The sequence below is a fragment of the Gracilinanus agilis genome, chromosome 1, assembly GCF_016433145.1.
Source record: "Gracilinanus agilis isolate LMUSP501 chromosome 1, AgileGrace, whole genome shotgun sequence".
Lineage (NCBI taxonomy): Eukaryota > Metazoa > Chordata > Mammalia > Didelphimorphia > Didelphidae > Gracilinanus > Gracilinanus agilis.
In genome coordinates, this window is record NC_058130.1 from 766636886 (window position 1) to 766649218 (window position 12333).

Here is a 12333-nt window from a genome sequence, read left to right on the forward strand (position 1 = left end):
GAGAGAGAGAGAGAGAGAGAGAGAGAGAGAGAGAGAGAGAGAGAGAGAGAGAGAAAGTATAGAGGTGCCACTTATCCAAGAGGGAAATAAAAGGAGAAGAGGAGAAGAGAAAAGGAGTGGGAAGATAAAAGAGAAGTTGGATTAAGGGAGGCATTGGTTAGAAGCAAAATAGACGTTTGAAGAGAGAGAAAATAAAAAGAGAGGAAGACGAAGAAGAAAATGGGATGGAAGGAAATTCACAACTATCATAATTGAATGCGAATGAGCTCGCTCATAAAACAGAAGTAGATAGAAAAATAGATTAGAAACCAGAATTCAACCATAAGTTGCTTACAAAAGACACACGTAAAACAAAAAGACACACACAGAGTTAAAATAAAGGGCTGGAGTAGAATCTAATATGCTTCAGCTGAAATAAAAAAGGCAGGGGTAGCGATTCCGATCTCAGACAAAGCAAAAACCTAAATAGATTTAATTAAAAAGTATGATCACAGAAACTATATTTTGCTAAAAGGTGTTATGGACAATGAAGTAATACTAAAAAAAAGTTATAATAGATGTCCTTGATAAAGGATTTTTCAAACATATATACTAAGTATAGAACTGAAAGAAAATTATTTTTTAAAAGCCATTCTCTGATTGATAAATGATAAAAGGATATAAACAGGTAGTTTTCAGAAGAAGAAATCAAAAATATCTATAATCATATGAAAAAGTTAATAATCCCTATTGATTAAAGAAAAGCAAATTTTAAAATTTTGAGGTATCACCTCACATGTACCAGAAATGGCAAATGTTAGAGGGAATGAAAGGAAAATAGACACTAATGACCTGATGGTGGAGTAGTGAACCAATGTCCAACAGTTCTAGAGAACAATTTGGAACTATGCCCAAATGGCTATACCTACCCTTTCAGCCATCAATACCACTACTCGGTCTATATCTCAAAGAGATCAAAGAAAAAGGGGAAGAATTTATATGTACAAATATATTTATAGCAACACTTTTTGTGGTGTCAAAGAATTGAAAGTCAAGGGGATGCTTAATAATTGGAGAATGAACAAATTGTTATTGTTTCATTAGTTAGCTGTGTTCAATTCTTCATGATTCCTTTGGTAATTCCTTGCAAAGATACTGGAGTGTTTCATCATTTACTTCTCAGCTCATTTTACATATAAGAAGACTGAGGCAAACAGGGTGAAGTGTTTTTGCCCAGAGTCACACAGCTAAGAAGTGTCTGAGATTTGAACACAGGCTCCTCTGACTCCTGGTCTCTCACTCTATCCACTGTACCATCTAGATGTCCCAATAAGTCCTGGCAAATGTTTGTTATGGAACACATTGTGCTATGGAAATAACAAGAGAGATGGCTTCAGAAAAACATGGCAAGACCTGTATGAACTGATGCAAAGTGGTGTGAAAAGAACCAGGAGATCATTGTTCACAGTAACAGCAACGTTGCAATAAATGATCAACTGTGAAAGGCTTCGCTGCTTTAATCAATACAGTGATTCACATGATTCCAAAAAACTCATTATGAAAAAATACTTTGTTCCTCCAGAGAGAGAGAGCTGATGAAACCTGAGTGCAAACTGAAGTAGAATTTTCTTTTTGCTTTTTTTTGAAATATGGCTAATATGGAAATATGTGTTACATGATTTCACATGTATAATTGATATCATATTTCTCAGTGAGTAGGGAAGAAGGAGGAGGGAGAAAGGGACGGAATTTGGAACTCAATTTTTAAAAAAAGTTTAAATTTAAAGAAAATATTTTCAGAAGAAAAGATATTTTCTTTAATTTTAAACAAATTTAAATTATTATTTAAATACTTAATATTTAAATAAATTAAATATATAAATTATAAATAAAATTAATTTAATTTAAAACTTTTAACAAATTTAAACAAAAATAATTTTAAACAAACAAAGCAGCATATCCTAGTGAAGAGAAGACTGGACTGAGTTAGGAATACTTGGGTTCAAAGTCCATCTCTGGCACATATGGACTATATGACAAGCTGTGGCCAAGTCATTCCCCTCCTTCAGTGATCCTGGAAACACTCTAATTAAAGTTCTATATATTCATAATCTATTCCAGCTTGCTTCCACATACCTCTGATGTTAGATGGGATGTGGGGCTCAGGGAGGAAAGGGATGATAGGAACCCTCTGATAGAGCCATGTCTGAAGAGAAGGACCAGAAGTCTAGCAGAGCAGCAGGTAGACTATGAGGGTAAGAGAGAGGGGAAGCAGTGTGATTCAGAAGAAAGAATAAGTCTGGGTGGTGAAGTCTACCTTTCTAAGTCACTTGTGGGATTCTGAGAGATGGAGGTAGGAGGGAAAATGAAGCAAACATCTTCCTTTTTTCAAAGTCAGTCAAAGAGAACAAAACAGTCTGAAAGGAACCATGTTGAAAACCTACAGCCCATTCTGTCACCAATAAATGTAAAAATCTATTCTTATAGTAAAGTAGATAAATTCTCTTGGCCACTCTGCCTGCCAAAAATGAGGAGGATATTGGTATGAACATTAAATACACATATCTTGGGACTCGTCCATGAGCTGGCTAGGTGGTGCATTTAATTGAGCCCCTCCAGGTTCATTCCTTTGTTTCTTGTGTCCACATGCAAGAACACATAAAAGAAGGACCTTTACCAGATGGGATTCTATCAGTGTTGTTGATGGACTGGCGTCCTCAAGGAGAAGCTAAGAGAGAAATCAATATTCTGGCTTCATCCTCAGTCACTAACAGTCACCACTTGCTGCTTTGTAATCTCTTACAAATGCCAGCTGCCCATCTGGACCACATCTGGCTTGTGAGAAAGACTCTCAGCTACATTTGGGACCAAAATATTCTCCCCCTCACCATCACCACCACCACCAATAACCCCATGATCCCATGGACACAAACCATTTGGACCAGTTTCACAAAAAAAAATGATACTATAAAAAGTTCAACTATCTCATAAAGATTTACCTAGCATCTAGTTGTGTTCCTACCTTTGGGGAGGCAAGAAACTCAATACTGAAGTGAACTCTGGGGCAGAACTGACCAGTTCTTTGAGAGCAAATATTATTCCCCTTTTTGTAACTACATCCTCAGAGCCTGGAACAGAGTAGGTCCTTAACAATAAATTCTTCTTGACTGATTTACCTGTTCAATAAAGAAGATAAGCATCTGGGAAACACTCCTCCCTCCTCTTGAAGCAGCAGATATCAGGACCACTCCACCATCCTACCCTGACCAGCAGACAAGACTAGGTCTTCACCTGCTTAGGTGCTGGACAGTTACCCTTTGCCCATCTCTTAAAAAGAGACCAACAGTCAGATAAACATTACCAATGCATCAGAGAAAGACCTGACATCAGCTTTCCTATGGCATCGCTCAGAATCCCTCAGGTACTGAATTATATAGAATGTGTAGGCTGGAGCTCCCATCCTTGGCCACCACTCCCTGCCCTTCCATGTCAATTGTATCCCGCTCTGCACTTCTAGAGCCCTAGAAAACATTCCCTCCTTATCTCTCCCTCTTAGATTTCCAAGTTCCTTTCAAGATTCAGCTCAAACCAATCTGTACCTAATACCATTCCTGGTTCTCCACAACTCCTACTGTACCTCCTCTCAAATTTATCTTGTATTCCTTTTATATAATGCCTTTATATATACACGTGTACATATTGTGTATATATACACACATGTGTGGTTACATATATGTTTAAAATTGCCTTTCACATTTATAGTTGTTATTTAGTCATTTTCATTTGTGTCTGATTCTTCATAACTCCATTGAGGGTTTTCTTGGCAAGGATACAGGAGTGATTGGCCATTTCCTTCTCCAGCTTATTTGACAGAAGATAGCCAACAGGGTTAAGTGACTTGTGCCCAAGGTCACACAGCTATTAAGTGTCTAAGTCCAGATTTGAACCCAAGAAGAGGAGTCTTCCTGATTCAAGGCTTGGCACTCTCTCCACTGGGCCACCTGGTTGCCCCCTACATTGGGAACACTGATAAATAATGCAAGATCTCTGCCCTCACATTTATGTAGTGATTTTAAGGTTTACAGAGTACCATGAATACCTCCTTATCTCATTTGATGATCAACTCAGCCCTGTGAGGTGGATGCTATATTGTCATCCCTATTTTACAGATGAGGAAACTGAGGCTCCAGAGAGATAATAACTAGAATACAAAGGACAAAATACTGCATAAATGAATGCCTCTGTCATTTGTTCCAGAGGAGTTATTGTTTACTGCTTGAAAGAAGTGATGTGAGCTAGATTTGAAAAATAGATTTGACTTTCTCCCCCTCTTATAACTTGTTTTACAGGAGGCAGGAAGAAAGAGGCATCCAGAAATTTTTATCTTTTGGCGTTGCCACCAATTTTTACAAAGATGTAGAAAAAATGAGACATCCACTCGCCATAGCAAGAGGAGATGCTGAGGAGATCGCAAACCACTGGTAAGGAAGGGACACTAGCCCAATCTGAACCGTCCCAGGGATGGAGGACAAGGGAGGGTCTTTTTAGCATATTAATAATCCCAAGTGTTCTTAGGACTATGGAGAACTGTCACCCTCAAGAGGGTCCCTTGCCACAGGTAGGATCCCCAGAACAACCCCAAACTTGGAGCTCAGCGAAGTCTCTATCCTTGGTTCTGAAAACCACAAAAAAATTTTCATAGAAAATCAGAACTAGAAAAAATCTTAAATGCCTAGTCTAAGACTCTTATTTTACAGAGGAAGAAGTGAGATCTAGAGAAGAAAAAGGTCTTGCCCAAGACAACACAAGTTTGGGGAGCAGAGTAGGTTCAAAGCCAGATTTTGTGTCCCAGGCCAGGCTCCCCTCCATCATGCAACATGGTGGTATCTCATCCTTGATCATAGAATCATAAATCTAAAGCTGGAAGGGAACTCAGGAGTCAGAATGAATGAATCAAAATGCATTTATTAAGCACCTACTATGTGCCTCAGACTGTACTATGCACTGGTGGTACAAATATAAGAAAGCACGAGTGTCTGACCTCAAGGAGATTCTATTCTAATGAGGGGAAACCATACATATGAAAATAGGAGAGGGAGCATGCATGTAGCATCATAGCTTCTGATAAAGATTCATGAGAACCAAGAAATACGCAGATTCAGAAAACAGAGAACTGTGGGATGAGGGAAAACAACTCTGGGAATAAAGGGAACATTTTCAAAGAGAACCAAAGACTTTAGAGACAGAGGAATGATTTTAGTCTCCCCATTTAGGGGCTTTCTATGTAATTTCCTGATGGGTTGGTCTCAATCAACAAACATAACATTTATTAAGTGCCCACTGTGTGTTAGTTACTATGCCAAGGATAGAGGTACGAGGACAACCAGCAAATATTTTTAGATGCCTGGAGCAACTTGGAATCTTAAGACATAGAATCATCTAAAGCACCTTTAGAACAGAGGATGTCAGGGTTGGGAGGGGACTTAGAACAGGGAATGTCAGAGCTGGGAGGGGGCTTAGAACAGGGAATTTCAGAGCTGGGAGAATCTTTAGAACAAGGGAATGTCTGAGCTGGGAGGGGGCTTAGAACAAAGAATGTCAGGACTAGAAGGGGGCTTAGAGCAGGAAATATCAGAGCTGAGAATCAGTGTTAGAGAATATCTACTCCAACCACTTTGTTGTGCAATGAAGATAATTGAGTCCAAGCATCCTTCTGACTCCACTACTTTGGGACATCTCATGAGCTTGAGAAGCTCTCAAAGAAAACCTCTTTTGAACCTCCTGTGATGGGATCTCTTCTGTTGGAAATAAAGGTATTTTGATTTATTATCCAAACTCCCGGAGGATCTAAAGAGATACCGCCCTGCCAAGAAAATCCTACAGAAACTACAAAAGCATGGAGAGAATCTAGACCTCCGAATCAGACCCCACGTCCTGCTAAAAGTGCTTCAGGATCTCCGTTCGTGGGAGCTGTGCTCCCCAGACATCGCTGTGGCCATTGAGGTAAGCATCAACAGAGCCTGGTCCCTAGATCATTTATCCACTTCCAGCAATCCCTCTCCCTCTCTAGTCCCATCCATGGCCCATTAGTAGGCTGGGATCTCTCTAACTTCTAACCCCATTGCCCTTATTTCAACTTTCCTGTGCAGACCTCCTGATAACTCTGAATCTTGCTAGGTAAAAGTTGCTCATCTGAGAAAAGAATTCACACTCGGGTAGTAATGAGCAGCTAAGGTGACCTCTCTTGTAGAGGATCTATATTGTAAAAAAAAGTCTTCAAAGACTTACCCCATGCTCTGGAACCCACAGCCATCCATGGGTTCACCAGATTCTGCTGAGGGGCTCAGGAACTCCTCCAGGCAAAGATGTTGGCCAACAGAGAGCCAGCCTTCGCCCACCCTCTCATGGAGGTGGTAGAGTAAGCAGAGCTCATCTGGAGAACATCAAGCAAAGCTGGGGATATGCTCAAGATGATTTCAATCTAGAAACTTCTCTAGAATTGTTTAACTGAAGCCTCATATTTTGTGTGAGCACAGATCTCAAGGATCACTGCATAGAATGCAGGAATCCTTCAAATCATGCTTGCATCCCTGGAGAAAGCTATCAGGGACGGTTCCCCTTCCTCTGATTCTAGTTTGCTCTCTGCTATAGTCATGCCATTGGATTATGGAGGTGGGATCTTAGAACAAGACCAATATCAGAAATATGGTGGATGGAACTGTGTATGAATGACCTGATCATCATAGACTCAGTCCCTCCTGGGGAACTAACTCTCCTCCAGTTGGAGGAAGTATATTAAGCCTGGCTACAAGCCCTAAGATTCCAGGTAATGCTTTCCAACTGGTCAGCACATCAGTCAATTCAATAAAATCATCGAAGAGGCAACAAAGCCTAGTGGGAAGAGAGGGATGTTGTTGGCCAGTTGTTTCAGTCATGTCTGACTCTTCATGACCCCATTTGAGGTTTTCTTGGCAAAGATATTAGAGTGATTTACCATTTCCTTCTCCAGCTCATTTTACAGATGAGGAAATAGAGGCAAGCAGGTCTAAGTGATTTGCCCAAGGTTACACGGCTAGTGTCCAAGGCTAGATTTGAACTCATGCAGATGTCTTCCTGATTCCAAGCCCAACACTATCTGCTGTACCACCTAGCTGGTGTACTGGGAAAGAGAGTGGGTCAGGAATCTGGCAAGAATGGGTTCAAATCCCATCTCTTGGCAGTTGTGACCTGGAGCAAATCCTTTCCCCAGAGAGATCTGCCAAATGAGGACCTTTGAGGTCTCTTCAGTCTTAAACTTAATAGTCTTTACTTTGATGCTGTTTGTCTGCATGACCTGAGGGAAAACCCATCTTCTCTCCATGCCTCCATTTTATTTTTTTTAAAAACCCTCACCTTCCATCTTGGAGTCAATACTGTGTATTGGCTCCAAGGCAGAAGAGTGGTAAGGGTGGGCAATGGGGATCAAGTGACTTGCCCAGGGTCACACAGCTGGGACGTGTCTGAGGCCAGAATTGAACCTAGGACCTTCTGTCTCTAGGCCTGACTCTCAATCCACTGAGCTACCCAGCTGCCCCCAACCCATGCTTCCATTTTAAAATTGGGGGTGGGGGAGGCTGGATTAGAAGGCCTCTGAGGTTTCTTCTGGCACTTGATCCTATGAATACTATTTATTAAATAACTACTATGTCCAGGGCAGCTATGTAAGGGCAGCTAGGTGACACAATGGGTAGAATGCTGGTCCTGGTGTCAGGAAGACCTTTGTTCAAATTCAACCTCAGACACTTCCCAGCTGTGTGACCCTGGATAAGTCACCTAACCCTGATGGCCTGAGTTCCTCATCTGTCAAATGGCCTCAAGAAGGAAATGGCACAGAGTTGGACACGAATAAAACAACTGAACCAGAGCAACAAAACTATGTCTAGGGCAATGGGCTGTGTACATGAATATACAAAGACAAAAAAATAGTGTCTTCCCTCAAGGAATGTACAAAAGAGAGATGTCCATGCCAGGGAAATGTCCTAGGAAATCCAGATAGGAGAGCGATGCCCTTTCCCAAGTCAAGTTAAATGAAATAACTATGTGCAGAGCCCTTGGCTTCAGGGTCCAGACCAAGGAAAGCTGTGGGAAGATGGGGCTGTATATGCTAAGAGACTTTCCTTCATGGATGCCAAAGGAAACACATCACATGTTTGTTGAATTTGTTGAAGATGAAAAATAGCAGAGGAAATGCAGGGGGAAAAGGAAAATAATAAGAAAGATAAGCAATTTTCTCCAAAATGACTACATTTATAATAGCCCAGATTTATAGAGACCTTTAAGGTTACAAAATTGGTTTTTTTATCTTTTGTATTTTGTTGATTTTAATTTATTGATGTGTTAATTAACATTAATTAATAACAAATTAATTTTATAACACTATAACAAATTAATAACAATTAATTAATAAATGGTTATTTGTTAATTAATTTCATATTTGTTAATTAATGCTTTCATATTTGTTCTTCGCAATTGAGGCTTCATGGAAAAGAACTGCAGATTTGGAGTTAGAGGTCTGGGTTCAAATTTCAGTTTTTCCTCTTCCTAATATATGCATGACCTTAGGCAAGTCACTTAACTTCAATGAATATCCATTTCCTCATCTGTAAAATAAGCGGTACATACTTAAATCAACTTTTAAGGTCCATTACAGTTCTAGTCCTACAACCCATTATGATCTATGATTCAAATCCCGATTCTTCTGCTTACTACTTGTGTGACCTTGGACAAGTCACTTCCCTCCTTTGAGCTTCATGTCAAAATGAGGGATTTGAAACAGTTTTCCCTTGAAGTCCAGATCTGTGATCCTATGAACAACCCTATGATGCTGGCCTGAGCAGAAGCTATTGTCCCCATTTTATAGATAAGGCTGCTGAGGTTCCAAGACTCAATTACTTGTCCCATGGTCACAAGGTTGAACAAAGTCTTGAGATGGAGCCTCAGAAGGAACCTCAAATGCAAACCCTCTCAGAGGAGAAAACCAAGCCTAGAAGGATAAATGAATTTCCCAAGGTCACATAGGTAGGAAGAAGCAAAGTCAAGATTTGAACCCAGCCCTCCAGCTGGTTCCTTCCGCTGGGTAATGGTGGGTGGTTCCTGGCTTGAAGACATACCCTACTCCACCCCAGTCTTGAGACATATGAGATCCTAGACCTGAAGCTAGAAGGGGCTTCTGAGGCCATCTAGTCCAACCATTTTACACATGAGGAAACTGAGTTCTGAGAAAATTAACTTATTCAAGTTGTTCACAAGGGTCAGGAGTAGGATTTGAACCCAGGTCCCTCTGCATTCCAGAATTAGCATTCTTTCCACCACACTATTCTACCTCCCCACCAATAAGATGGGCCATCTCTGGGAGTCCTGGGTTCCTTCTCCCTAGAGGTCTTCAGTCAGGTGCATCAAGAGAGGGGATGCACATCGCCATCCACCGGACTCTTGTCCTCAAGGTCCTTCCAACTCTGAGATGCCATGACTCTGTTTCCCCAAAGGGAGGAAACCGCTGCTCTTCTCACTGCTTTTCTGCATTTCTTCCCACAGTTTGTCCGAGAACATATTGTCCAAATGCCCCAAGTGGACTACATCAGGTGGCTTCGGACTCGAGTCAACCTTCCTATGAGATCCCACAGCGCCCCACCCCCCTAGAAAGGTCGAAGCCAAAGGTTCCCCCAAGGGGCGGCCCAGCCTGGCAATGGGAACACTTGAGAAAAATGGGGAATGTAGGTGGAAGCAGGAGAACACTTGGGAGGCTGGAGCGAGGCAGTCTTCGCGGTGATTCCCTCAGCTAGGGCCCAACTTCCATGGGAATCCACAGAGCATCCAATAGGAAGAAAGTCAACTCTCCCTCCTGGCCAGTCCTGGTCAGAGCTCCCAAGCTCCTCATTTCCTGTTCTTAACCAACTCAATTAGCAAGTCAGACCTTGGTTTCCATCCCTGCCTATGGCCAGGGCTCATCTTCTCCCTCAAAAAGGATGGAAGCTGTAAAAGAAAACTCAAGCCAACAAAGGACCCATTTCCATGCCAGAAACCAGACCTCAGAGGGGACCTTCCACCATGCTCTTTTCTCCAAAAATTAAAGTTTCTGGAATCCACCAAGTTTTTCCAATCCACCTACTTTCTCTCCTAAACATCACTCTAGTGTTCCATCACACTCAGACCAATGTTCCCCTCATTCCCCAATCTCTCCTTACTATTTTTCACCAAATGCAATTTATTGTTGGTAATAAAATGAAAATGAATATTGGAAATGTGGGGATATTCTTGGTCTGACCTAGGACAGAATGATTTTTTTCATACCTGGGGAAAATAATATAAAACACAGTCTCAAAACACCACTTGGGGAGGATGCTAGAGGTCTTAGGAAGTTTGGAGAGATGGGAGAAGAAGTGAACTATTTGTCAGCCTCCTATTTGATTCTTACTTGGTACTGTTATGTTGCAGCTAAACTGCTGCAAACCTAGAAGGGCTGTCAATGGTCTCTAAATTCCAGCACCCTAAGACAAAGTTGCAATCAGTCAATTAATCAATAAACACTTATTAAGCACCTACTATATGCCAGACACTGTGCCAAGAGTTGGAAATACAATCTAATGGAGCAAACTACATGCAAACAAATACACACAAAGCAAACTATGTGCACAATAAACAGGAAATAATTAACAGAGAGAAGGCACTAGAATTAAGATGGGATGGGGAAGGTCACCCAACCCAAGTCATAGCTCTCTGTTTCATGACAGAGGAAGTCTAGGCTTTCCTTCTGCCTTCCAAAATAGGGGGAGGACTTGGATTTTGAAACAAGGTCCATCCAACCAACTAACCCTCATGATCTATCTACCATATGTTCTGTGATGGCTAGATATGGCATTGAACCTATTCTTGTCTAAGATGAATAAGAGCATCATCATGCTGACAACCAGGTCTCAAATTTATATACTTATATATACATATATGTAGGTATCCCTTCCATATTGTGGAGGTTAGGGGCATGGCACCCTCCTAATCTGGAAAGTTCATGTAAAAAATTTTAGCCCTCCCTTTATGCCAGAGAAGGTCTGATTTTTTTCTCTTTCTTTTTCATAAACCCTTACTTTCCAGACAGAAAAGTGGTAAGGGCAAAGCAATGGGGGTTAAGTGACTTGCCCAGGGTCACATAGCTAGGAAGTGTCTGAGACCAGCTTTAAACCCAGGATGTCCCATCTCTAGGCTTGCCTTTCAATTCACTGAGCCACTCAGCTATCCCCCATCCTTTATTTCCTTTTTTTCTTAAACCCTTTCCTTCTGTCTTAAAATCAAAGCTGTATATTGGTTCTAAGGCAGAAGAGTGGCAAGGGCTAGGCAATGGGAGTTAAGAACAGCTAGGAAATGTCTGAGGCCAGATTTGAACCCAGGATCTCCCATCTCTAGGCCTGGTTCTCAATCCACTGAGCCACTGAGCTGCCCCCACCCCATCCTTCATTTTGAAAGAGGTCCAATATCTTGTGAGTAAATTGGACTTAAGTGAGGCAGAGTTACACGAAGTCATCAGCCTCACTCAGAGGCATTTCAGAATCATCAAAGTCCAGTGGCAGGACAGAAGTCAGGACAACTGACAATGGTGTGGGATGCAATGAATGACCCTGTTTTGTTTTGTTTTTCTAAAAATCTATTTTTTTTAATTTTTTAATTTTAAATTTAATTTTAAATGTTTTTCCATGGTTCCGTGATTCATGTTTCCCTCCCCCCTCCCAGAGTTGACAGACCTTGATTTTTTTCATGTTTGGACCAAGTGTTCCATAGCTCCTGCTGCCTTCGAGGCCATTGCAACATTGTTCTCATCTGCCCATTCTGCTGGGGTAGATGCCCTCCCAAGTCGCTGAAGGGCTTGACGTTGCCCTCAACTTGGTTTCATGTCTCCAAGATGATTTCACTGGATTGTGGCCTCTGATCACGCCACCACTGCTTGGAGCCACAAGTGAGAGGTGGGTGGCACCAAAGGTGGATGAGCAGCCCTAGGAAGGGCTCTGGAAGACTTTGCACTAGAGGTGCTAGTCCTCCCTCCACCAAAGGTGTTGGTCCTCCCTGAAAACCTGACACACCCCAATACGCACTTAATAAATGCTTGTTGATTGTGAGACCTTGGGAAAGTTGTTTTCCTTCTAGGAGTCAGTTCTGTAGAATGAATGTGGAGACCAGAAGGCTTCTAGTCTCAGGTCCACCTAATTCTACATCTATGATCCTTGTCCTCTCCCTGTCATTCAGAGATCTAGTCCAACCCCATCACCACAGAAAGGGAAACTGAGGGCCAAAAAGAGGAAGTCCCCCACCCAAGGTTGCCCAGAGAGT

At 41.7% G+C, this 12333-nt stretch overlaps 1 protein-coding gene across 1 annotated transcript in view; it reads left to right on the forward strand.

Annotated features, from left to right (window-relative positions):
* Positions 1–9657, forward strand: part of CCDC60 (coiled-coil domain containing 60) — a 73011-nt gene extending 63354 nt beyond the window's left edge. Inside the window, exons 9-11 of the mRNA XM_044685448.1 lie at positions 4329–4460; positions 5793–5982; positions 9553–9657. Coding sequence (XP_044541383.1) covers positions 4329–4460; positions 5793–5982; positions 9553–9657 — 427 coding nt within the window. The remainder of the gene's footprint in view (positions 1–4328; positions 4461–5792; positions 5983–9552) is intronic.
* Positions 9658–12333: the final 2676 nt, after the last annotated feature.